This window comes from Carcharhinus amblyrhynchos, unplaced genomic scaffold, assembly GCF_965287045.1.
Source record: "Carcharhinus amblyrhynchos unplaced genomic scaffold, sCarAmb.v2.hapA chromosome_328, whole genome shotgun sequence".
Lineage (NCBI taxonomy): Eukaryota > Metazoa > Chordata > Chondrichthyes > Carcharhiniformes > Carcharhinidae > Carcharhinus > Carcharhinus amblyrhynchos.
In genome coordinates this window covers 150,949-178,368 of record NW_027650068.1, presented here as the reverse complement: position 1 = coordinate 178,368, position 27,420 = coordinate 150,949, and the positions used below count along the sequence as shown (strand labels likewise).

At 51.5% G+C, this 27,420-nt stretch overlaps 1 protein-coding gene across 1 annotated transcript in view; it reads left to right on the top strand.

Annotated features, from left to right (window-relative positions):
• Positions 1-944: 944 nt before the first annotated feature.
• Positions 945-27,420, top strand: part of LOC145339107 (ATP-dependent chromatin remodeler CHD3-like) — a gene marked incomplete at its 5' end in the record, with an annotated part of 134,410 nt that continues 107,934 nt past the window's right edge. The window contains 6 exon segments of the mRNA XM_080183543.1: positions 945-1,079; positions 10,737-10,892; positions 18,203-18,376; positions 20,669-20,790; positions 23,728-23,972; positions 26,349-26,476. Of these exon segments, the coding sequence (XP_080039669.1) occupies positions 945-1,079; positions 10,737-10,892; positions 18,203-18,376; positions 20,669-20,790; positions 23,728-23,972; positions 26,349-26,476 (960 nt within the window).

Sequence of the window (27,420 nt, the reverse complement as noted above, 5' to 3'; positions counted from 1 at the left end):
ATTGAATGGCGGGGCAGGCTCGAAGGGCTAGATGGCCGATGGCCTACTCCTGCTCCTATTTCTTATGTTCTTTATACTGTCCCCCATCAAACACTCCCAGGACAGGTACAGCACAGGGTTAGATACAGAGTAAAGCTCCCTCTACACTGTCCCCCCCATCAAACACTCCCAGGACAGGTACAGCACGGGGTTAGATACAGAGTAAAGCTCCCTCTACTCTGTCCCCCCATCAAACACTCCCAGGACAGGTACAGCACGGGGTTAGATACAGAGTAAAGCTCCCTCTACACTGTCCCCATCAAACACTCCCAGGACAGGTACAGCACGGGGTTAGATACAGAGTAAAGCTCCCTCTACACTGTCCCCCATCAAACACTCCCAGGACAGGTACAGCACGGGGTTAGATACAGAGTAAAGCTCCCTCTACACTGTCCCCCATCAAACACTCCCGGGACAGGTACAGCACGGGGTTAGATACAGAGTAAAGCTCCCTCTACACTGTCCCCCATCAAACACTCCCAGGACAGGTACAGCACGGGATTAGATACAGAGTAAAGCTCCCTCTACTCTGTCCCCCCATCAAACACTCCCAGGACAGGTACAGCACGGGGTTAGATACAGAGTAAAGCTCCCTCTACTCTGTCCCCCCATCAAACACTCCCAGGACAGGTACAGCACGGGGTTAGATACAGAGTAAAGCTCCCTCTACACTGTCCCCCATCAAACACTCCCGGGACAGGTACAGCACAGGGTTAGATACAGAGTAAAGCTCCCTCTACACTGTCCCCCCATCAAACACTCCCAGGATAGGTACACTGTCGATGATTCTCTGTGATTCCCACTGTTGAGTTCTGTATTCCTGTTTTCTGGAGGTGATCTGTACTGGCTAGCTGGATACCTAATTCCGAAAGCAGCTCTCCGGGCTGCTGCACTGAACGTCTCCTCCTGTTTCAGGAGATCATGTGGAAGAGGCGGTGGAAGAGCTGTCCGACAGTGAATGTGGCCGGAAGAGAAAGAAGAAATTCTTGAAGAAGCAGAAGGAAAACAAACCGACTAAGCCAAGGAAGCGCAAGAAGCTGGTGAGTGGCACCCGTTAACGTCCTGAGTTCAGAACCAGCCCTTTCCCTGGCCCACGTTGACCTGAGGGAAGAAATGGGGATCTTCCCTTCTACCTTGACAGGAGTTGGGGGGCCTTCCGCCCCTTCCACCCTGAGCCTGTCCCCCACTCGTGCTTCGTTCTGGAAGAAATGCTTCCACGTTTAAGACAGCCTCCCAGAGGTGTGGTGCGAGGGGCATCAAGACAAGGGATGGGGGATTTTGAACCTTGTACGTGTTACCTCGCTGCTTTGCTTTGTCAAAGCTGCCTCTGAGACATGGTTAGAAATGGTCATTGGAAAGTGAATTGAAATGCGGGGAATCAACATACCCAAACAATTTAGAGAATTTCCAGCACAAGATCAGACCGTTCGGTCCATCTGCTCAGTGCTGGTGTTTCTATTGCACTTCAGTCTCCTCCCACTCACTTTTCGTAGAATCCCTACAGTGCAGAAGGAGGCCATTCGGCCCATCAAGTCTGCACTGACCGCAATCCCACCCAGGCTTTATCCCCATAACCCCATCCATATTTACCCTAGCTAGTCCCCCTGGCACTAAGGGGTAATTTAGCACGGCCAGTCCACCTAAACAGCACGTCTTTGGACTGTGGGAGGAAATGCGTGCGGACACGAGGAGAACTTGCAAACTTCACACACAGACAGTGACCCAAGCCGGGAATCGAACCTGGGTCCCCTTGGCGCCGTGAGGCAGCGGGGCTAGCCGCTGTGCCACCAATCTTAGCCAATAGTCCACCCGTCTCACCCAATGGCAAATCCATCTCACCCTATCAGCAAATCCTTCTTTTCCTTTCTCCCTGGTGTGTTTGTCCAGTTTCCTCCCGTAAATGTCTCGATGCTGTTCACCTTGACCACTCCCTGTGGCAGCGAGTTCCACCCTCTTATTCCACTCCTTCCCCCACTGCGGGAGTGCCTGCCCCCCTTCTTGCTGCTCCCCTCTGTGGGAGCGGCTGTCCCCTTTTCCCCACTTCTCCTTTGGGAGCAACCGCCCCCTTTTCCCCCTTCACGTCGCTGGTATGATGTCCCCTTCTCCTTGCTCTCCCCTCTGAGGGAGTGGCTGCACCCTTCTCCCTGCTCCCCCCACTGTGGGAGTGGCTGTCCCCTTCTCTCTGCTACCCCCCCCCGTGGGAGCGGGTGCCCCCTTCTCCCTGCTACCCCCGCCTTCATCCCATGGGAATTGTGTCCCCTTCTCCCCCCTGAGGGAGTGGCCGCACCCTTCTCCCTGCTCCCCGCTGTGGGAGTGGCTGTCCCCTTTTCTCCGCTACCGCCCCCCCCCCCCCCCCCCCCCCCCCCCCCCCCCCCCCCCCCCCCCCCGTGGGAGTGGCTGTCCCCTTCTCTCTGCTACCCCCCCCCCCCCCCCCCCAACCGTGGGAGTGGGCGCCCCCTTCTGCCTGCTTCCCCCCCTCCACCCCGTCCCCCCAGCCTCCACCCCGTGGGAATGGTGTCCCCTTCTCCCCGCTCTCCCCACTGCGGGAGTGGGTGCCCCCTTCTCCTCGCTCCCCCTGCGGGAGTGGAGGTGCCCTGTTCAGGACCTGGGTTTAAAAAAAAAATTTCAGCTGAATTCCCAGTTGCATTATCAGCCGTTATCTGATATTGATGGCTCTGAGTTCTGCTGTCCTCAAGAAGTGAAAACATCTTCTCTACATCAACCCAACTGAAACACCTTCCAAATTTGAATGATCTCCATCGAACCATCTCTCTGCTTTCTCTTTCGAGAATGGGGCTCCTGTTTGTTCAGTGTGTCTGTGTGTCTGTGTGTAATGTATTTGAAAGAGAATGGAACTAGGTTAGAAGTGGTGCGGTATAAAGGAGAGAGGGAAACATGGGTAGCCCTGGAGCTAGTGATTGTGAATGCTCGAGCTCTCGGCATCAGTTAGCTCAGTTGGCTGGACGGCCGCTTTGTGATGCGGAGCAGCACCAACAGCGTGGGTTCAATTCCCGTACCGGCTGAGGTTATTCAGGAAGACCTGCCCTCTCAACCTTGCCCCTCGCCTGAGATGTGATGACCCTCGGGTTAAATCATCACCAGTCAGCTCTCTTTCGAAGGGCAGGGCGGCCTGCGATCAGCTGGGGCTGTGAGGCGACTTTCGTAACGTGCACAAGAAACTTTGCCCTTGTCCACAACTGGCAGATTCCTGTGGCATTGCTCGCAGTGAGTGAGGATTATTACAGAGGGTGGCACAGTGGTTAGCACTGCTGCCTCACAGCATTTGATTCCCAGCTTAACATAGAAACACAGAAGATAGGAGCAGGAGGAGGCCATTTGGCCCTTTGAGCCTGTTCCACTATTCATCACGATCATGGCTGATCATCCAACTCAATAGCCTAATCCTGCTTTCTCACCATAACCTTTGATCCCATTTGCCCCAAGTGCTATATCCAGCCGCCTCTTGAATACATTCAATGTTGTGGCATCAACTACTTCCTGTGGGAATGCATTCCACAGGCTCACCGGGTGAAGGAATGTCTCCTCACCTCCGTCCCTAAATGGTCTACCCCGAATCCTCAGACTGTGACCCCCTGGTTCTGGACTCCCCCCACCATCAGGAACATCCTTCCTGCATCTACCCTGTCTAGTCCTGTTAGAATTTTATAAGTCTCCATGAGATCTTCCTTCGTTCGTCTGAACTCCAGCGAAAACAATCCCAACCTAGTCAATCTCTCCTCATACATCAGTCCCGCCGTCCCCGGGATCAGCCTGGTGAACCTTCGCTGCAGTCCCTCCAGAGCAAGAACATCCTTCCTCAGAAAAGGAGACCAAAACTGCACACAGTACTCTCGGTGTGGCCTCACCAAGGTCCCGTATAATTGTAACACCACACTCCCTTCTCCCAATTTGCAGCCATTCAGGTAGTAGTAATCTGCTGCATTGGCTTAGGTCACTGTCTGTGCAGTGTCTGCACGTTCTCCCCGTGTCTCCGTGGGTTTCCTCTGGGTGCTCCAGTTTCCTCCCACAGCCTGAGATGTGCTGGTTAGGGTGCATTGACCGTGCTAAATTCTCCCTCAGTGTTACCCGAACAGGCGCCGGAGTGTGGCCAGTAGGGGATTTTCACAGTAACTTCGTTGCAGTGTTAATGTAAGCCGACTTGTGATACTAATAAATAAGCTTAAAAAAAACTTGAATAGATAGGATAGATTCAGAAAGAAAATGTTCCCAATGGTAGGGGAGTCCAGAACTACGGGTTATAAAACAAAGAACAGTGCAGCACAGGAACAGGTCCTTTGGCCCACCAAGCCTGCGCCGATCACGTTGCCCTATCTAGACCAACCGCCTGTATCTCTCTATTCCCCATCTGTTTGTGTGCTTATCCAGATAAGTCTTAAATGTTGCTAACGTATCTGCCTCAAACACCTCACTTGGCGGTGCAGTCCAAACCCCCACCACTCTCTGTATTTAAAAAAAAACACTTCCCTTGTGCATCTCTACTGAACCTTTCTCCCCTTATCTTGAACTTGTGTCCTCTTGTCATTTCTGCCCTGGGAAAAAGCTTCCAACTATTCACCTTACCTGTACCCTCATAATTTTATAAGCTTCTGTCAGCTCGCCCCCTCAGCGAGAACAATCCCAGTTTATTCAATCTCTCCTCGTAGCTAATACCCTACATGCCAGCAAACCTTTCCTGCACTCCCGCCAAAGCTTCCACATCCTTCTGCTGGTGTGGTGACCAGAATTGGACGCAGTATTCCAAATGTGGCCCAACCAACATTTTATATAACGTTGCAGATAGTTTTTGGACTGAGGCGAGGAGAAATTTTAAATGTAAGTGATGATTGTTACCGTAGAACTCTACAGTGCAGAAAGAGGCCCTTCGGCCCATCGAGTCTGCGCCAAACACAATCCCACCCAGGCCTTACCCACATATCCCTACATATTATACCCACTAATCCCTTTAACCTCTGCTACCCTGGAAACTAGGGGGAATTTCTTAGCATGGCCAATCAACCCTAACCCGCACATCTTTGGACTGTGGGAGGAAACCAGAGCACCTGGAGGAAACCCACGCAGACACGGGGAGAACGTGCAAACTCCACACAGTCAGTGACCCGAGCCAAGAATCGAACCCAGGACCCTGGAGCTGTGAAGCAGCAGTGCTAACCCACTGTGCTATTGTGCCACTGGATGAATTCCTTCATCCATTCAAAGTAGTTGAGACCAAAACGTTGTGTGATTTCAGGAAGAAATTAGATGTAGCTCTTGGGGCTAAAGGGATCAAGGGATATGGGGGGCAAGCGGAGGGGGGGACATCAGGATATTGAATTCGATGATTGGCCATGAATAGATGGAGCAGCAGGCTTGGAGGGCCAAATGGCCTCCTTCTGCTTCTAGTTTCTGTCTTGGTCATACTGGATGGCAGAGAAGGCTTGAGGGGCTGAATGGCCTCCTCCTGTTGCTAGTTTCTATTATTGGTTAAGTGTTAGAGTGCGATATTTATTGTAGTAATGATCAATGAAGTGTTGCTCATCACAGCACACTAGCTGTTACCTGATGGTGCGTTTTATACAAGAACAACTTTAATGTGTGCACAAGGTAAATGAAATCATTCTGTGAGCTGTAAAAGACCCACAATCAGCTGAAACTCACTGAAGATTTGTTCTTTATTCACGTCCAGTTTGTTGGAGGCTCCCAACCACCACTGTGTCGTCGTGTTCTTGTGCTCTCTTATTCTTTATTTAGCTTTTATTGGTAAAGGGATTGAGTTTAGGATCCACAAGGTCATGTTGCAGTTGTACAGAACTCTGGTGCGGCTGCACTTGTGTACGGTTCTGGTCGCCGCGTTATCGGAAGGATGTGGAAGCGTCGGAAAGGGTGCAGAGGAGGTTTACCAGGGTGTTGCCTGGTATGGTGGGAAGGTCTTATGAGGAAAGGCTGAGGCTCTTGAGGCTGTTTTCGTTAGAGAGCAGAAGGTTAAAAGGCGACTTAAGAGGCATATAAGATGATCAGAGGCTTAGATAGGGTGGACAGTGTGAACCTTTTTCCTCGGATGGAGATGGCTAGCACGAGGGGACATAGCTTTAAATTGAGGGATGATAGACGTAGGACAGATGTCGGAGGTACGTTCTTTACTCGTAGTAAGAGCGTGGAATGCCCTCTCTGTAACAGTGGTGGACTCGCCAACATTAAGGGTATTTAAATGCTCATTTTAAACATGTGGATGACATTGGAATAGTGTAGGTTAGATGGGCTTTAGATTGGTTTCACAGGTCAGCACAACATCGAGGGCCGAAGGGCCTGTACTGCGCTGTAATTTCTATGTATTATTTCATGGATCATCTGTTGCTTATTACTGATAGGATTAATAACCATAGTAATAGCTAATAGGAAACTAGCTGTAAGTTAAAGCAACATTCAGAACAAAATATCTGACCACACGCCCAGTATGTTTCAGTGGGAGTCGCGAATTGGCTAGAGGCTGGAATCTCGTGAGGTGATGAAGGGACATAGATATGAAGCTTGTAATCTTCAGGAGGTCCCTCTATTAGATTCTGGCCTGTAACTCAATCCTGGGCATCCTGTGTTCTCTATATAAACCATCCCCGAATCCCCAGCTGGATTCCAGTATACAGCTCACTCCTGGTGTCTGTGCCCTTCAGCGGAGTATGGAGAACAGACAGGGGTCCCACTGCCACTGGCCAAACGCGTGAAAACTTGTCCAAAAATACACAAGGACAGAATTGGTCTCGGCTGTGATGCTCTTTGTGGTTAAATAGTTTGCGAGCGCTCTTGTTCGGAGTGGTCTCCTCAGCACTAGTTGGTCTAGTCGAAGCCAGTTTGTCCAGAGGAGGTGGTGATGGAGATATTGATTTGATTTATTATTGTCACATGTATTTGGATACGGTGAAAAGTATTGTTCCTTGCACACTATACAAAGCATACCATTCATAGAGTACATAGGGGAGGAGGATTTTATTTATTATTGTCACATGTATTTAGATACAGTGAAAAGTATTGTTTCTTGCATGCTATACAGACAAAGCCTACCACTCATAGAGAAAGAAATGAGAGAGTGCAGAACGTAGTGTTACAGTCATAGCTAAAGTGTAGAGAAAGGTAGGTCCGTTCAACAGTCTGACAGCAACAAGGAAGAAGCTGTTCTTGAGTCAGTTGGTACGTGACCTCAGACTTTTGTATCTTTTTCCTGATGTAAGAAGGTGCAAGAGTGTGTGTCCAGGGTGTGTGGGGTCATTAATTATGCTGGCTGCTTTTCCTGAGGCAGCGGGAAGTGTAGACAGAGTCAATGGATGGGAGGCTGGTTTGCGTGATGGATTGGGCTACATTCACGACCTTTTGTAGTTCCTTGCGGTCGTGGGCAGAGCAGGAGCCCAGACCAAGCTGTGATACAACCAGAAAGAATGCTTTCTATGGGGTATCTGTAAAAGTTGGTGAGAGTCGTAGCGGACGTGCCAAATTTCCTTGGTCTTCTGAGAAAGTAGAGGCATTGGTGGGCTTTCTTAACTATCGTGTCAGCTTGTGGTGGGGGAGGGGGTGGGGGAAGAGAGAGAGAGAGACCAGGACAGGTTGTTGGTGATGGGAGAGGAAGGTGCTGAATCAGGAGCCATGATTAGTCTAGCTTTCCCCGATGGAGGTGGATATTTGGCCTGCCCAAGAATGAGGGGTCTTTCCAACACCTGGCTTGGGACAGGTTTCCCATGCCCTGTGGGACTGAGTTCTGGCACATTGATCTGCAAGGAGGTGGTCGATTCCTGAGTTTACGTAGAACTGCTGCAGTGTCGGTCTATGTTACTGCTGTAAGATCAGTCAGCATTGTTTCTGTAGTTACTGAGTTTTGGTAATTGACTAGAGAAGTGGGATTGATGCTGGCCTTGTGAAACACTGGGGCAAATGTTGCTTGATGTGTTAACTCTGTTACCCACTGTTTCTGCTGCTTAAAATAAGAACACTCATAACCAGATAAATGTTCTGAAAGGTGTTTTCAAATTTTGTTTGTTGTGTGCCATTGAGCTTTGGAGTATGAGTGGGAAAAGGAATGTTTTCCAGGCACCCAGTGTCGGCATCAAACATTTTCATGGAAACAGCACGGGGTTAGATACACTGTCCCCCATCAAACACTCCCAGGACAGGGATAGCACAGGGTTAGATACAGAGTAAAGCTCCCTCTACACTGTCCCCCATCAAACACTCCCAGGACAGGTACAGCACGGGGTTAGATACAGAGTAAAGCTCCCTCTACACTGTCCCCCATCAAACACTCCCAGGACAGGTACAGCACGGGGTTAGATACAGAGTAAAGCTCCCTCTACACTGTCCCCCCATCAAACACTCCCAGGACAGGTACAGCACGGGGTTAGATACAGAGTAAAGCTCCCTCTACACTGTCCCCCATCAAACACTCCCAGGACAGGTACAGCACGGGGTTAGATACAGAGTAAAGCTCCCTCTACACTGTCCCCCCATCAAACACTCCCAGGACAGGTACAGCACGGGGTTAGATACAGAGTAAAGCTCCCTCTACACTGTCCCCCATCAAACACTCCCAGGACAGGTACAGCACGGGGTTAGATACAGAGTAAAGCTCCCTCTACACTGTCCCCCCATCAAACACTCCCAGGACAGGTACAGCACGGGGTTAGATACAGAGTAAAGCTCCCTCTACACTGTCCCCCATCAAACACTCCCAGGACAGGTACAGCACGGGGTTAGATACAGAGTAAAGCTCCCTCTACACTGTCCCCCCTATCAAACACTCCCAGGACAGGTACAGCACGGGGTTAGATACAGAGTAAAGCTCCCTCTACACTGTCCCCCATCAAACACTCCCAGGACAGGTACAGCACGGGGTTAGATACAGAGTAAAGCTCCCTCTACACTGTCCCCCCATCAAACACTCCCAGGACAGGTACAGCACGGGGTTAGATACAGAGTAAAGCTCCCTCTACACTGTCCCCCATCAAACATTCCCAGGACAGGTACAGCACGGGGTTAGATACAGAGTAAAGCTCCCTCTGCACCGTCTCTCATCAAACACTGCCAGGCCAGGTACGGCACGGGGTTAGAATAAAGGTCCATCAGACACTGTCCAGCCATCACTTTGGGCTTCTCCGGTGTCTGGCTGCAGTATGGTAATGGCCCAGTTTTTTAGGAAGAGATATTTAGCCATCCTTGGCCACATATGTTGCACTGTGAGCATCCAGACATCTTGGCTCTTTCAGTGGTTGCATATTTTGTAAATATCACCCTGTCTAAAGTGCTACTTTGACCAATCCACTGTTTGAACCATTCCTGGAGAGTGTGTGAGTTTGATCTACTCAGCAGAGCCAGGTGGAGCTTGTGAACTACCCAGTGGGGAGCTGCTGCCCTTTGGGTCTGTTATTGGAAAACTGTCAGCTGGTGGCAAGTGCGAGGATCTGCTCTCCTGCTTGCACCCCCACCCCCCAAGCCCCCTTTGGAGACGGGAATGCTGCAGAGGGCTGACGTGGGGTGGGGGAAGCAAACTGTCCAGCTTGAAGTCAGGGATGAGGGCTTCCTAAACCTCTCTGGCCCTCTTTCCCTCCCCACTCAGCCCAGCGACCATCCTTTATCTCCCTCGGTAGCTTGGTGTCGGATTGAATTTGGTTATGGCCCCGTGTGGATTTTTTTTTGGGCTGGTGGGTTTGTTTCCTTACCCCGAAACGAGTCACAGAAAACTAGCATGCAGCTAGAGCAGATAATAAAGAAAGTCTATGGAATGTTGGCATTGATAGCCAAAGGAACAGAATATAAAGGGAAGGAAGTATTGTTGCAACTGTACAAGGCATTGGTGAGGCCGCACTGGGAGTATTGTGCACAGTTTTGGTCCCCTTATTTGAGGAAGGATGGAGTGGTACTGGAGGCAGTTCAGAGGAGGTTCACTGGATCGATTCCAGAGATGAGAGGGTTGGTCGTATGAAGAGAGATTGAACAGTTTGGGCCTACGCTCTCTGCAATGCGAGGGGAGATCAAATTGACGTATACAAGACGATAAAAGATATGGATAAAGTAGACATGGAGCGGATGTTAATTCTTGTGGGACATTCTAGAAAGAGGGAGGTCGTAGTCTTAGGATGAGGGGTAGCAAACTTAGAAAAGAGTTGAGGAGGAAGGATTTCTACTGAAGGGTTGTGAGTCTGCGGAATTCACCGTCCCAGAGTGCAGTGGATGCTGGGACAGTGAGTAAATTTAGGGAGGAGTTAGAGAGATTTTTAATTGGGAATGGGTTGAAGGAAGGTGGGGATGGGGAGCACATCAGCCGTGATCAAGTAGACTCAGTGGGCCGAGTGGCCTAACGTGGCTGCGAAATCCTTTGGACTTACGATTTCTTCAGAAGCTGCTTGACCGAGGCAGGACTGCTGCCCACTGCGACGTTCCGTTAGCTTGGAATACTGGCCTTGTCCCAGATGTCGGACTGACCCGCTTCTCCCCGGTGGTTGGCCCTGTTGACGTGTGTGGCGTGTGATAATTAAGAGGACGAGAAGAATTGAAAACCACGCCAGCTAATCTTTTTTTTTTGATTTTTTTTTTGACTGGCTGCCTTTTAGTAGATATACAATTGGAAAAGTAATTACTGTCTTTGACGCACCTTTCCCCGATTATGTGTGTTTTTTTTTATCCCTCCCCCCCCCTTTTTATTTTTGTCTGTCTCCCCACAGGAATCGCTGACCCCCACGCAGCCCCCTCCAGCCGTGAGGGCGGGACGGTCTGGACCGCAGACCTCACCACGACGGCGGCGGCGGCGGCGGCAGCGGTCAGCCCCGCTCCGCGACCGGCCTGCGGGAGGAGCGCCCGCGCTGGCGCGGACCACTTACGTCAGTATCTCGCTATAATCACCCACGTTTTAGAGCCGGTCCCCGCCCCGGCGACTGTCACTTTCCTCCCCTTCTCGTGCTTCTGTCTGGTCGAGGCTTCCCTCTGTGTGTCGTGGGGGGGGGGCTGCCTGAGAGAGAGAGAGAGAGAGTGGTTTCCTTTCGAATATCTGGGGTAATGTCCGTGAGGGTGGCGGGCGGATTGAGACCTTTCGGCCCACCGTGCCCATACTGGCTCTTTGGATTACTCGCACTCTTGCTCTTTTCCATTGCCTGGTGAGATGTCTTTCTTTTCAAGTCTGTCCAATTTTCTCTTCTAAATGACCCTGCTTGGACTGAGTGTGCCGTGCAACCAGCTAAAAGCACCACCGTGTCTCGATGAGACACAGTAAGAAGTTAAAGTCCAACAGGTTTATTTGGTAGCAAAAGCCACTAGCTTTCGGTGCACTCAGATGAGCGTGACTTTTGTTCGTAAAGGGCATATAAAGACACAAACTCAATCTACAAAATAATGCCCTATTTGTGAATAGAACTCCCACTCACCTGACGAAGGGGCAGCAAGCACTCCGAAAGCTAGTGGCTTTTGCTACCAAATAAACCTGTCGGGACTTTAACCTGGTGTTGTGAGACTTCTAACTGTGTTTATCCCAGTCCAACGCCGGCATCTCCACATCTTGATGGGACAGACAGGCCTCGCAGCTCTCCCACGTTCCTTGATGATTCCGGAGTTCTTTGGCAGCTCTCTCAGCTTCCACCCTCTGTAGACTCACTCCACGACCAGTGCATTGGTCACCCCCCTGTACTCACTGATGTACGTTGGCCTCTGGCCCTCTGTAAACTCACCCCATGACCAGTACACCGGTCACCCCCCCTGTACTCACTGATGTACGTTGGCCTCTGGCCCTCTGTAAACTCACCCCTTGACCAGTACACCGGTCACCCCCCCCCGTACTCACTGATGTACGTTGGCCTCTGGCCCTCTGTAAACTCACCCCATGACCAGTACACCGGTCACCCCCCCCGTACTCACTGATGTATGTTGGCCTCTGGCCCTCTGTAAACTCACCCCATGACCAGTACATCGGTCACCCCCCCCCCCCGTACTCACTGATGTATGTTGGCCTCTGGCCCTCTGTAAACTCACCCCTTGACCAGTACACCGGTCACCCCCCCGTACTCACTGATGTAAGTTGGCCTCTGGCCCTCTGTAAACTCACCCCATGACCAGTACACCGGTCACCCCCCCGTACTCACTGATGTAAGTTGGCCTCTGGCCCTCTGTAAACTCACCCCATGACCAGTACACCGGTCACCCCCCCTGTACTCACTGATGTACGTTGGCCTCTGGCCCTCTGTAAACTCACCCCATGACCAGTACACCGGTCACCCCCCCTGTACTCACTGATGTACGTTGGCCTCTGGCCCTCTGTAAACTCACCCCATGACCAGTACATTGGTCACCCCCCCCCTGTACTCACTGATGTACGTTGGCCTCTGGCCCTCTGTAAACCCACCCCTTGACCAGTACACCGGTCACCCTCTTTACTCACTGATGTACATTGGCCTCTGGTCCCGTGTAAACCTGCCCCATGTCCTGTTCTCCTGTCACCCCCTGTGCACTGATTGACCCCTTCACTCGCTGATGTAAATGCATTTTGACTTTATAACCCCCATCCCCTCTGTTCGACTTCCCCTCTCCAATCTCGGCTTCACTTCCTCCAGCCCTCTTTATCCTCTGAGACCTCTCCAGTTCCGGCCCCTCGCGCGCACTCTATAGAGTTCCAGAGTGCTGGCTGTGCTCTCAGCTGCCTAAGCTTTAACATTTCCTTCCTAAACCCCTCTGCCTCCTGCGTCCTTTAAAAATGCGTCTTAAAACCTCTCTGAGGGGCGCCTGTCCTCAAACCCCCTCGTGACTTGCTATCAGATTGCACCGCTCTTGTGATGGGATGCTCGCTGCTGGGAGTTCAGATGCTATATAAATGGAAATTGCTGTTGTTTTCAAGGCTGGATCGAACGTCTGGTGGGTCAGTTTACGGGCTGCACTTCAGCTGATAACAGGGTTAACAGTGTGAGGTTGTCAGGGATTTGGAACAGCACGATCCCCGTTAACCTTTGTGAGCATCCTCCCTCCTGTCGGAAACCCACGTCGCGTTCCCAGCTACCCAGGGATCTGTCAGCCTGTTGAGTTCCTCGAATAATTGACGCTCAGCTGGGCACTGACCACAGAAGCCCTACAGTGCAGAAGGAGGCCGTTCGGCCCATCGAATGCTTGTACTTGTTTGACCTCTGCCATCAGCATCGCCTCATCTGCCATCGCCATCAGCATTCGATTACGCTCTGCTCACCCCGCCAGAATTTGGGGTGGGGTTGGAATTATGTAGGGGGTGTTCTGTGTTTGGTGGGGGGCGGCGTGGCTGTGCGCAGCATGGGTAGGGAATAGAGAGGTGGGCTTTGCGTGCGTCTGGTTGTGTTTTGGGGGAGGGGGTTGCTGTGTGCAGGATGGGCAGGGCAGGGGATGGGGAGGTGGGCTCTGTGTGCGTCTGGTTGTGTTTTGGGGGAGGGGGTCGCTGTGTGCAGGATGGGCAGGGCAGGGGATGGGGAGGTGGGCTCTGTGTGCGTCTGGTTGTGTTTTGGGGGCGGGGGTCGCTGTGTGCAGGATGGGCAGGGCAGGGGACGGGGAGGTGGGCTCTGTGTGCGTCTGGTTGTGTTTTGGGGGAGGGGGTCGCTGTGTGCAGGATGGGCAGGGCAGGGGACAGGGAGGTGGGCTCTGTGTGCGTCTGGTTGTGTTTTGGGGGAGGGGGTCGCTGTGTGCAGGGAGGTGGGGGGTTGCTGTGTGCAGGGTGGATTGGGGAGGGGGAGGTGGGCTGCGGGGTGGGGGAGAAGGGGATTTTTGCTGTGTGCAGGAGGGTAGGGGAGTGGGGGGTGGGCTCAGCGTGCGTCTGGGTATGTTTCGAGGGAGAGGGTCGCTGTGTGCGGAGGGGGGGGTGTAGGGGAGTGGTGGTGGTGGTGGGCTCAGCGTACGTGCGGGTGCGTTTTGGGGGAGGAGTGCCCTGTGCGTGGGGTTGGGGGGAGGTAAGGGGTTGTTGCTGGGTGTCGGGGAGTGGGGTGTGGGCTCAGTGTGCATCTGGGTGTGTTTCGCGGGAGGAGGTTGCTGTCTGGGGAGAGTGGGCAGTAGCTTTGTGCATGCTGGTGTTGGCAGGTGTTTTTTGCGGGGAGAGGGGGGAGTGTGTGTGTGTGTGTGTGTGTGTGTGTGTTATGGAGTCAGGCAGTGTGGGGGGAATGTGTGGGAGTGCTCTTTTGGAGAGTTGGTGCAGATGTGATGGGCCCAATGGCCTCCCTCTACAGTGTAGTGGTTCTGTGGCGCTACGTCTGTTTTTGATTGTGGGTCGCTGCGTATTGAGCTCATTGATGGACGGGAGCCAGGTTCCTTTCCTGCTTTTGTGGTTAGGCAGATGCACACGCACACGCACATACATATATGCACACACAGTAAAGGATTAGTCACTTTGTCCCACATGGCAGTGTAGTCCCGTAAAGCTTGAATCCAGGCACTGGAGTCTGTGCTGAGGGGGAGAAAGGGGCGAAGGCTGGTCTGGGGGAGGGGAGCTGCTTTTAATACTCGGCTGTCCGCCCAATTCAAGCTGGTGGACAGTGTGGGTCTGCTCAAGCCCTCGATTGGTGTACACAGTGGGGAGGGAAGAGAGAGAGAAGGAAGGAGGAGTGAAGAGGAGGCAGAAACTGGAAAAAAAAGGGAGGAGACGTACTCCATCTGGATTAAAGGGATGTTGTCAGCTCTCCATGAGCAACACTGACTTTTTAATCTGATTTATTATTGTCACATGTATTGGGATACAGTGAAAAGTATTATTTCTTGCACGCTATACAGACAAAGCATACCGTTCATAGAGTACATTGGGGAGAAGGATTTGATTTAATTTATTATTGTCATATGTATTGGGACACTGAAAAGTATTGTTTCTTGCGTGCTATACAAAGCATACCATTCACAGAGAAGGAAAGGAGAGAGTGCAGAATGTAGTGTTACAGTCATAGCTAGGGTATAGAGAAAGATCAACTTAATGCGAGGTAGGTCCATTCAAAAGTCTGACAGCAGCAGGGAAGAAGCTGTTCTTGAGTCGGTTGCTATGTGACACTGCAGCAGTGGATGGTCTGTTCCTCAGCTGCCTCTGACCAATAGTCTGTACCCAGCCAGCCCCCCCCCCCCCCCCCAAAAACTAACGGAGGAAGGAGCATGTAAATAGGTTATCTGCAGACATTGCTGAATCCACCTTGGCGGGGAGCAGACACCTTTGTTACTTTTTCTTAAATCATCGCCAGTTCTCAAAGTTACCCAGTACCTGCACGGTGCTGCAAATTGTCCATGTTGCTGGTGCACAGACCCCACAGTGTGGATAATACCCATCCCAGGTGCTTCGGTCCACCTTGTTGCCCGACAAGGGGCATACAAGGGCTGCTCTTGGACGTTTCAAGAGTAGCCTAGTACTTCATGGCGTTAGCGTACACTTAAACTGGACCAGATGCTGGGCAACACGACAGCTCAGTGACTATCACTGTTTGCTGTGCAGACACATGGATTTGGGTCAGTGTCTGTGGGAGTTTGTGCATTCTCCCCTTGCTTGCGTGGGTTTTCTCCGGGTGTTCCGGTTTCCCCCACACTCTAAAGATGTGCTGTTAGTCTGACTGGTGGAACAAATTGTCCCTAAATTAGTCTCCCCTTAATCTGGTTTCCAATGTGGAGTGCCATAAGGGTAGACAAAGGTCATGGGTGGAGCGGGGGGACTCATAATGTTAAAATGGTGGCGTGGGCTCGTTGGGCTGAAGGGCCTGTTTCCCGTGCTGTTTTGTGCTTTGTTCAGGAAAACTGCTATTTAATCTTTCTGTGACTGTGACACTAACTGTATTAAGACAGGAGATGGACTTTACTGAGCTGATGCCGCTTTTCAAACGCAAGCTTTGCACCTCCCTGACCCCTCTCGATTTCTCTCCCTTTCTTTGCAGCTCTTGCCATCCTGGAGGTCTTGATCCTTCACCGGGTTTCTTAACGTACGAAACAAGATTACTGATGTTCTCTTTGATAGGTTAAATAATTTAAACTTTTTGTCCACCCTACCAGGTCGTAGCAGGGGAGCGAGCTTTGCCTGTTTCGTTTCTCCAGGGAGTTGAGTATCTAATCCCAGTTGGATTTCTCTCCCCATCTCTCCTGGTTTTCCCCCTCTGTGTGGCTTGAGGGACTGACTGTGAATGGATCCCTGTGTCTCAGATGTCAATTATCGGATGAGTGTGGCCGCTAGTGTGTTGGAAAAGACAGAGAAGGAACCTGCGTTTCTGCCGTGTCCCCAGAGGGCTTTGCAGGCAGTACAGTGGGTTGGAAGGGAGAGTTTGAAGTAGAGTTAGGGCAGCACAGTGGTTAGCATTGCTCCCTCACGGCTCCAGAGACCTGGATTCGATTCCCGGCTTGGGTCACTGTCTGTGTGGAGTCTGCACGTTCTCCCCGTGCCTGCGTGGGTTTTCCTCCGGTTTCCTTCCACACTCCAAAGATGTGTGGGTTAGTTGCTTGGCTATGCTAAATTGCCCTTTAGTGTCCTGAGATGCGTAGGTTGGAGGGATTAGTGGGGTAAATGTGTGAGATTATGGGGATAGGGCCTGGGTGGGATTGTGGTCAGTGCAGGCTCGATGGGCCTCCTGTACTGTAGGATTTCTATGATTCTAACAGTTTTCTAGAAAACATTAAACCATTTAAATTTGCCAACAGATCTCCAGTATTGCATTTTATAATGAGGGATTTGTCAACAGAGTGTGACAGGAGAAATGCCTACAGGAAGTAGGTGAGGAATTGGCCACACAGCTGCAGGGTTAGGGAATTCAGTATTAGAGCAGTGAGGGGGGATTATTAACAAGTTGTGACATGGAAGGTTTTGGAGGAAGTTTCGATGCCACCAGCCGGGAGATCTTGCTATGTGCCAGAGCCACACCTCACCCGTCAGTTATTCCTGCGGCCTTGCTAACAGTTGGTCGGAGTAAGCGACGTGTGTGCTGAGGTGTTGGGCGGGGGGGGGGAGGGTGAGGTGGTGGTTCATCCAGGTTAACGCCAGTAGGTTGTCTTGTGAGGAAGGGTCGGGGAGGTTAGGTTTGTATCTATGTGAGTTTTCTCAGAAGAGTGGGAGGTGACTTCATTCAATCCCTTCGAACCCTGAGCGGCAGGGTGAATGTGAAGCTGATGTTCCCTTTCGTCAGATAATCTAGAACTTGGGGAGTTGTCACTGTTTAAAAATAAGGGGATCCTCATTTAAGGCAAGAGACGTGGACCATTCTTTATTTTCTGAGGATTGTTGGTCTCTGGAACTCTGTTCCTCAAAAGTCAGTGGATGCAGAATTATTTATCAGGGGTTAGGTAGGAACGTGGGTTCAGCGTTTACAATCCGATCAGCCATGGTCTTATTGAATGGCGGAACAGTTTTGAGGGGCTGAGTGGCCTCCTACTTCTAATTCGTGTGATTGGGTAGGCAAGGTTTTGGGGAGTCCAAAAATAGGTCCAGAGAAAGAATCATAGTCACTAATAAATCCAGTGGCTGATACAGGAGAAACCTCCTGAGTAAGAGAATGGGGAGACCAGGACTCGCTCAAGGGCAGCAGGTTGGGGAGACTGGGATTCATTCCCACAGGGAGAGGGTTGGGGTGGAGACTGGGACTCGCTCCCAAGGGGAGAAGGTTGGGGAGACTGGGACTCACTCCCACGGGGAGTGGGCTGGGGAAAGTGGGACTCGCTCCCATGGGGAGTGGGTTGGAGAGACTGGGACTCGCTCCCATGGGGAGAGGGCTGGGGAGACTGGGACTCGCTCCCATGGGGAGTGGGTTGGAGAGACTGGGACTCGCTCCCAAGGGGAGAAGGCTGGGGAGACTGGGACTCACTCCCACGGGGAGTGGGCTGGGGAAAGTGGGACTCGCTCCCACAGGGAGTGGGTTGGGGTGGAAAGTGGGGCTCACTCCTGGGGGGAGAGGGTTGGGGAGACTAGGACTTGCTCCCAAGGGGAGAGGGTTGGGGTGAAAAGTGGGACTCGCGCCCATGAGAAGTGGGTTGGGGTGAAAAGTAAAAGGGGAAAGCTGGATGAACATATTGGGAATGGAGTAAGTCAGGAGGATGGGTGGAGGAGAGGGGGAGAGCTCGTGTGGGGATGGGCAGCAGTTGGGCTCTTTCTGTGCTCTGCGCTCTGTGTGCAGCTTGCGACGGTGGGAATCTCCACTCCCGCTGAGAGATGTTAGATCCCACCTGACCCCTGCTTCGTCCCGAACAGGAAAGTGAGGATGAGGTCGCCTCCGATCAGGAAGAGCTCAAGGAGAAGTCGGACAGCGGCGGCAGTGAGTTTGGCAAGAAGAAGAGAAAGAAGCGAAAGGAGAAGAAGGAGAAGAGGATGAAGCGAAGGAAAAAGGAGCAGGGCGCTGATGATGTGGCGGAGGAAGGCCGCAAGGTAACCCGTATCTTCTAGCCCACTTGGTTATAGATGGGATCGGTAACGCCGGCTGGCCCACGTTGCACATCACTGCTCGCAAGGCCAATCGCTCAATCTCTCCCTCCCTTTTGGCTCTGTGGCCATTCAGCCCTTGGTGTCCAACGATGTGTAGGTTAGGGGGATCGGCCATGCTCAATTGCCACTTATTGTCGGTGGGGGGGAGGTGTGGAGTTATGTAATAGATCCTGGGTGGGATTGTTGTCAATACTGACTTGACGGGCTGAATGGCCTTCTCGTCCCTTAATTCCCCCCCCCCCCCCCACCGCCAAAATTCCACCCGCTGTTTCTGAGTTTCTGCCTACCTGCATTCCTGAAACTTGGAATAATTTTCGCACCGTTAGATCACTCACCAGTTTCCTGCAAGTCCAGTTTCTGCAACTCCATCCCCCGGCGCCCCCCCCCCCCCCCCCTCCCTGTAATTTAACCCTCTAAGTCCCCCAGTCTCATCCTACAAGTGCCTTGAAAGCACAGAACGGCCTTGCAGCAACTACTTGGGAGTTGCCAGCCTGGTACGGACGAAGCCATGCTGGCTGACCGTGGTTCCTCTGCTGAATGAACGTGCTTGGGACTCCCTTTTGGCTTGAAGCGGATAAGGAGAGTCTGGAGGGGAGGTGGTGGGTGCAGTACCATTGCCTCCACAAAAGCAGGAGGAAGGGTTGTGTTTGGATTTGGGGGCAGCTCAAACAGCAACCTAATTGGTTCTTGAGGGACCGACCACCCACCCACCCACCCCTCCTCCCTGGGGGAGAAGTGGAAGTGGGGGGAATCATAAGAACATAAGAAATAGGAGCAGGAGTAGGCCATCTAGCCCTTCGAGCCTGCCCCGCCATTCAATAAGATCATGGCTGATCTGTCGTGGCTCAGTTCCACATTCCCGCCCTCTCCCCATAACCCTTAATCCCCTCGCTTATCAAAAACCCATCAACCCGCGTCTTAAAAATATTTAGCGAGGCAGCCTCCACCACTTCAACGGGCAGAGAATTCCAGAGATTCACCACCCTTTGAGTGAAGAAGTTCCTCCTCAACTCTGTTCTAAACCGCCCCCCCTTTATCTTGAGGCTGTGCCCCCTAGTCCTACTGTCCTTTCTGAGCGGGAAGAGTCTCTCCACCTCTATCCTATCCATTCCCTTCATCATCTTATACGTCTCGATGAGATCTCCCCTCATTCTTCTAAACTCTAACGAGTACAAGCCTAGTTTATTCAGCCTCTCCTCATAGCTCAACCCCCTCAACTCCGGTATCAGCCTAGTAAACCTCCTCTGCACTCCCTTCAAGGCCAGAATCCTCCAGTGGGGAGGGGTAGATGGAACACCCAGGGGGAGGAATGGGGGTGGTGTTGGTGGGGTGCAGGGGGCGGGGGTGTTAAACTCAGGTTGTGCTTGCGTTGAGAATTCTGAGAAGTTTAGACGGGGGTGGTCGTTTAACCGGAGGGGGGGAACGCAGTTTTCTTCAAATCATAGACCCACCCTACAGCGCAGAAGGAGGCCATTCGGCCCATCGAGTCTGCACTGACTACAATCCCCCCCCACAGGTCCTATTCCCTTAAACCCACATACTCACCCTACTAATCCCCTGGCACATGGCCAGTCAACCTTATCCGCATATCTTTGGACTGTGGGAGGAAACCCACGCAGATACTGCGGGGGGGGGGGGGGGGGGGGCGGGGGGAGCGTGCAGGCTCCATGCAGACGGTGACCCGAGACCAGGAATCGAACCCGGGTCCCTGGTGCTGTGAGGCAGCAGTGTTAACCGCTGTCCCACCCCCGTTGGGTTTTTGTTTTGTTCAGCTAACTGACAGACGATTGATAAGAAACCATTGCGAGAAATGAGTAATCGTGAGTGAGCTAGCTGAAAGGCCGCTGCGGTTGTAAATGCGCCTAGTTTGGGGGCGTTTAAGAGATCCGTGGATAGGTTTATGGACGGAAAGGGATTGGTTTAGGTTAGAGGGTCATTGTTTTTTAGCTGGACGGCGCAACATCGTGGGCCGAAGGGCCTGTTCTGCGCTGTAATGTTCTATGTTCTATAATCCGATTTGATAATAACCCAATTAATAATAATCAAGAGATTGGCCAAATACTCAGGAAAAAAGTTCAGCACGGATACTGGGAAGGGGATTAATATCTCTCTCTTTCTCTCAAAAAAAAAGGCAGCCCAGACCTGACGGGCAGAATGGTCTCTGGCTGCGGGTCCACCGCCCCCGACCGGCTGAATAACGCGCTGTTCTTTTGTTTGTCTGTCCGTCCCCAACAGGCCGAACCGAAGAGCTCCTCCCGGCTGCTGGAGGACTGGGGGCTGGAAGATGTCGACCACGTCTTCTCCGAGGACGACTACCGCACTTTAACCAACTACAAGGCCTTCAGCCAATTTATGAGGTGGGCTTGAGGTGGGGTGTGGGGACTAGAAGCACGATCACCTGGGATACAGTTGGGAAGGTGGCGGATTGGATCCAGGGCTGACTTGTGACAGGAAACGAAGAGTAATTCGTGGCTGACGGAAACAGTTTTCCGGAGATGTTCCGCAGCGCTCTGTCGTCTCCTATCAATGGTTTACACCCAAGCGTGGGATGCATGATTTGGAAAAGTTGTTGTCGACAGGAAAATTGGCCGCGTTGTTGTTAGTGAAGCAGATAGCTGAGGACTCCGGAATAATACCAGTGATCGGTTGAATCGTAGAAAGCCTACAGTGCAGAAAGAGGCCAGTCGGCCCATCGAGTCTGCGCCGACCACAATCCCACTCAGGCCCTATCCCCGTATCCCCACATGTTTTACCCGCTACTCCCTCTAACCTGCGCATCTCAGGGCACTAAGGGGCAATTTTTTTTAGCATGGCCAAGCAACCTAACCTGGACTGTGGGAGGAAACCCACGCAGACACGGGGAGGATGTGCAGACTCCACACAGGCAGTGACCCGAGGCGGGAATCGAACCCAGGTCCCTGGAGCGGTGAAGCAGCAGTGCTTAACCCACCGTGCTACCGTGACGCCCGTACCGGTTGAGTGGGGAGACAGTGGCAAACCAGATTTCAGTCCGGAGGCAGCAGCGCTGACCACAGCGCCGCCCAATACTTGAATATTCAAAATAAATAGAACAAAGAACAACACAGCACGGGAAACAGGCCCTTCGGCCCAACGAGCCCGCGCCGCCGTCCCACTGTCTCAGTGACCTATTCATGATTTTAGTCTACGCCTAATGTGTGAGGATCAGGGAGGTCCAATTATCCAATAGATTGGATAAATACCTGGAAAGATGGGGAATTTGTTCAGATCTGCAGGGAGGGGGCTCCTCCACAGCCTGAACGGTTTCCCTTTCTTTGGGAATTTATCCAATCCCCCTTTTGGAGGTTATTGTTGGATCTGCTTCCACCGCCCCTCAGGCAGCGCACATGTCACATCCATCCCAATTCATTGTCTTGTGGGAAGGATTCTTCTCCTCTCCCTCCTGGTTGCTCTGCTGGTGCAGGTTCCTGGTGGATGTGTTTACAGGGGCGGGGTAAACATGGATGGGAGAAAAGGAAGAGGAGGGAGCAATGTGGGGAGGGTGAAGAATAAACCAAGCCATCTGCCAATTGGGCTGACTGCTCTGATTCTAAGCATCAATTCAGGGCTGGGGCTGGGTTGGTAATTATTTACCTCCTGCATCGGAAGGCTACACTCCAGAGACTTGGGCGCTGAGCTGGCACTTATCCAAGATGCCACGTTTTGGGTGCGACGTTAAACCGAATCCACCCATTCGTTTTGGGTGGCGGGGGGTGGGGGGGTGGTGGCGCGAAAGGTCTCTCAACTGCTGGTGGAAGGAGAACAACAAAGTTTAACCTGGTGCCTCAGCCGGTGTTTAAGACACTGACCAACATAACGGGGAGGGCGGTGGCGTGGTGGTATTGTCGCTGGGCTAGAAAGCCAGGGTTCGAATCTCACCGCGGCAGATGGTCGAATTTTGAATTCAGTAAAAAGCATCTGGAATTAAGGATCTACTGATGATCCATGAAACCGTTGTCGATTCTCGATAAACCCATCTGTTCGCTACCGTCCTTTAGGGAAGGAAATCTGCCCTCCTTACCTCGGTCTGGCCTACTGTGACTCCAGAGCCACAGCCAATGTGGTTGACTCTCAACTGCCCTCCAAGGGGCAACTAGGGATGGGCAATAAATGCTGTCCCGGCCAGCGACACCCACGTCCCATGAATGAATAATAAAAAAATAGATTTTTTTGGTTGGCATCACATCGTTGATTGTGGGATCTTGATGTATGAAATTTGTCCGTTGCCTTTCCTATATTATAGCATTGATTACTATTTTATTCATTCATGGGACATGGGTGTCACTGTCTGGCTAGCATTTATTGCCCACCCCCTGTGTCTCTGGAGTCACGCGAAGTTTATTTATTAGTCACAACTAGTCTTAAATTAATACTGCATTGAAGTCACTGTGAAAATTCCTTAGTCGCCACATTCCGCCACCTGTTCGGGTAACATTGAGGGAGAATTTAACACAGCCAATCCGCCGAACCCACACATCTTTGGGCACTGAGGGGCAATTTGGCATGGCCAATTCACCTAACCTGCCCATCCTGGGAGAGTGGGAGGATCCCAGAGCACCCGGAGGAAACCCACACAGCCATGGGGAGAATGTGCCAACTCCACACAGACAGTGACCCAGAGACCGGGTAAGGACAGCATTCCCATTAGTGAACCAGATGAGTTTTTCCAATAATGGTTTCGCGGTCATCAGTAGATTCTTAGTTCCAGATACTTTTTATTGAATTCAAATTCCACCATCTGCCATGCGTTGGATTCGAACCTGGGTCCTCAGAGCATTAGCTGAGTTTCTGGATTAATAGTCTAGCGACCATACCACTAGGCCATCACCTCCCTCTTAGTTGGCTGTGGGATACCTTGGGATGTTCTGAGCTCCAAGAAGTTGCTACATGATGGATAGCACAGTGGGTTAGCACTGCTGCCTCACAGTGCCAGGGACCTGAGTTCGATTCCTGGCTTGGGTCACTGTCTGAGTGGAGTTTGCACGTTCTCCTCGTGTCTGCGTGGGTTTCCTCCCACAATATAAAAATGTGCAGATTAGGTGATTGGCCATGCTAAATTGCCCCTTAGTGTCGGGGGGGGTGGGATTTGCAGGGTAAATGTGTGGGGTTACGGGCATAGGGCGTGTGTGGGATTGTGGGTTGTTGCGGACTTGATGGGCCGAATGGCCTCTTTCTGCCCTGTAGTGATTCTGTGATAAATGCGAGTCTTTAATTCTGTGTACGTGTAACACGTGGGGGCTTCTTTCGGCTCACGTGAATGTGTTTTTGAACTCTAGGCCGCTCATTGCCAAGAAGAACCCGAAGATTCCCATGTCCAAGATGATGACGATCCTCGGAGCCAAGTGGAGAGAGTTCAGCGCCAACAGCCCGTTCAAGGGGTCAGCAGCTGCGGTGGCGGCGGCTGCTGCTGCAGCCGCGGTGGCAGCCGTGGTGGAGCAGGTGTCTGCCGGCGCCTCCTCGGGGACCGTCCCACTGCCGCCGGTGCTCCCCATCCGCAAGGCCAAGACCAAAGAGGGCAAAGGTGAGTGACGCCAAAGTGTCCTCATGGTTGCAACCCGTGGGAGCAGTTAATGCCAAAACAGCCCGCGGGAAACAAAAACTGACCAAAAACGTATAGAAGACTCACCCAATCTTTTAGATTTGGTTTATTATTGTCACATGTATTGGGATACAGTGAAAAGTATTGTTTCTTGCGCACTATACAGACAAAGCATACCATTCATAGAGTACATAGGGGAGAAGGATTTGATTTATTATTGTCACATGTATTGGGATACAGTGAGAAGTATTGTTTCTTATCCGCTAAACAGACAAAACATACTGTTCATAGAGAAGGAAAGCAGACACTGCAGAATTTAGTGTTACAGCCATAGCTAGGGTGTTGATTAACGATCAACTTAATGCAAGGCAGGTCCATTCAAAAGTCTGACAGCAGCAGGGAAGAAGCTGTTCTTGAGTCGGTTGGTACGTGACCTCAGACTTTTGTATCTTCTTCCCGGAGGAAGAAGGTGGAAGAGAGAATGTCCGGGGTGCGTGGGGTCCTTAAGACCATCCAATCTTTTTGACTTGGTTTTGATTTGATTTATTGTTGTCACGTGTATTGGGATACAGTGAAAAGTATTGTTTCTGGCGCACTATACAGACAAAGCATACTGTTCATAGAGTACACAGGGGAGGAGGATTTTATTTGATCTATTATTGTCACATGTATTGGGAGGCAGTGAACGGTATATTGCATGTGATACAGACTAAGTATACCATATATAGAGAAGGAAAGGAGAGAGTGCAGAATGTAGTGTCACAGTCATCACTCGGATGCAAAGAAAGATCAACTTAGAGCAAGACAGGTCCATTCAAAAGTTTCACGGCTGTAGGGTTCTGAGTATCACCGCATCTGTAAGAGATTTAATTAGAGCATTGTTGGAGAGTTTCAGAGAGTTAGAATGAAGTTTTAGAAGCATAGATCGAGAGTAAGAGATAGAATTAGAAACTATGCTAGGTACAGCTTGCAAAAAGTCGCCTTGCTGTGGTGCCATCTTAGAGAAGGAAAACCTCATCTTCAATATCCCGTCTAGATATCTTATAGAATGCACACACAGTGAGCCCACTTCCCTGGCTCTGTTTCGCTCCACTAAGCAAATTGAACCTCCGTTAAACCACTCTGTGCTGTGCGCAGTTCAGTTCTGGTTGCCGTGCTGTAAGACGGCTGTGGAGGCACTGGGAGAGTGTGGTGTAGTGGTAATGAAACTAGTAATCCTGAGGTTAATGCCCTGAGGATACGGGTTCAAATGGCAGCTGGCGTTTAAATTCAGTTAATAAATCTGGAATTAAAAACCAGTCGAATGGGATCTCATCTGGTTCACTGATTTAAATCACACAGAATCCCCATAGTGCAAATCGAGCCTGCACTGACGACAATCCACCCAGGCCCTATCCCCGTAACCCTATGTATTTACTCCACTCTGCCTGACACTAAGGAGCAATTTAGCATGGCCAATCCACCCTAACCTGCACATCTTTGGACACTAAGGGACAATTTAGCATGGCCAATCCACCCTAACCTGCACATCTTTGGACACTAAGGGGCAATTTAGCGTGGCCAATCCATCTAACCTACACATCTTTGGATACTAAGGGCAATTTAGCATGGCCAATCCACCTAACCTGCACATCTTTGGACACTAAGGGGCAATTTAGCATGGCCAATCCACCTAACCTGCACATCTTTGGACACTAACGGGCAATTTAGCATGGCCAATCCACCTAACCTGCACATCTTTGGACACTAACGGGCAATTTAGCATGGCCAATCCACCTAACCTGCACATCTTTGGACACTAACGGGCAATTTAGCATGGCCAATCCACCTAACCCGCACATCTTTGGACACTAAGGGGCAATTTAGCATGGCCAATCCACCTAACCTGCACATCTTTGGATACTAAGGGGCAATTTAGCATGACCAATCCATCTAACCTGCACCTTTTTTGGACCGGGGAAGGAACCGGAGAACGTGCAGACTCCACACAATCACCAAGACCGGAATTGAACCCGGGTCCCTGGCGCTGTGAGGCAGCAGTGCTGACCCACTGTGCCGCCCTTAATTTTTGTGAACAATGGCCAATTCACCTTTTTCCTTTTTGGTTTCTGTATCTTCATAGAATCATAGAAACCCTACAGTGCAGAAAGCGGCCATCCGGGCCAACGGGTCTGCACCGAACACAATCCCACCCAGGCCCTACCCCCCCCATATCCCTACATATTATACCCACTAATCCACAGCAAGTGCATGCTCCAGGAACTCATCCCGCACAGCATGATCGGTAAGGAGGTTTTAACCTAGTCTGTATGTAAATTGAAGGCACCCTGGCCAAACGGCTCGCTCTTGTGGTCGCAGGTCCTGGTGCAAAGAAGCGCAGCAAGAGCCCCAGGGTCCCCGATGAGAAGAAGAAGAGGAGGAAGAAGATGATTCCCCTCAAAATCAAGCTGGGGATCATGGGGTCAAAGAGGAAGAAAAGCTCCTCGGTAAGTGTGAGATTGTCTGCATTCTAGCTCCAGAGATTAGTCTTTCACACAAACTATCCTGCATTACAGTGAGGTATACGATACTGGCGGGGACGGGTCTGTCGCTGTATAACACTGGGGTACAGTACTGGTGGGGACGGGTCTGTCGCTGTATAACACTGGGTTACAGTACTGGTGGGGCTGGGTCTGTCGCTGTATAACACTGGGGTACAGTACTGGTGGGGACGGGTCTGTCGCTGTATAACACTGGGGTACAGTACTGGTGGGGACGGGTCTGTCGCTGTATAACACTGGGGTACAGTACTGGTGGGGACGGGTCTGTCGCTGTATAACACTGGGGTACAGTACTGGCGGGGACGGGTCTGTCACTGTATAACACTGGGGTACAGTACTGGCGGGGACGGGTCTGTCGCTGTATAACACTGGGGTACAGTACTGGTGGGGACGGGTCTGTCGCTGTATAACACTGGGGTACAGTACTGGTGGGGACGGGTCTGTCGCTGTATAACACTGGGGTACAGTACTGGTGGGGACAGGTCTGTCACTGTATAACACTGGGGTACAGTACTGGTGGGGACGGGTCTGTCACTGTATAACACTGGGGTACAATACTGGTGGGGACGGGTCTGTCACTGTATAACACTGGGGTACAGTACTGGTGGGGACGGGTCTGTCACTGTATAACACTGGGGTACAATACTGGTGGGGACGGGTCTGTCGCTGTATAACACTGGGGTACAGGGGGACGGGTCTGTCGCTGTATAACACTGGGGTACAGTACTGGTGGGGACAGGTCTGTCGCTGTATAACACTGGGGTACAGTACTGGTGGGGACGGGTCTGTCGCTGTATAACACTGGGGTACAGTACTGGTGGGGACGGGTCTGTCGCTGTATAACACTGGGGTACAGTACTGGTGGGGACGGGTCTGTCGCTGTATAACAC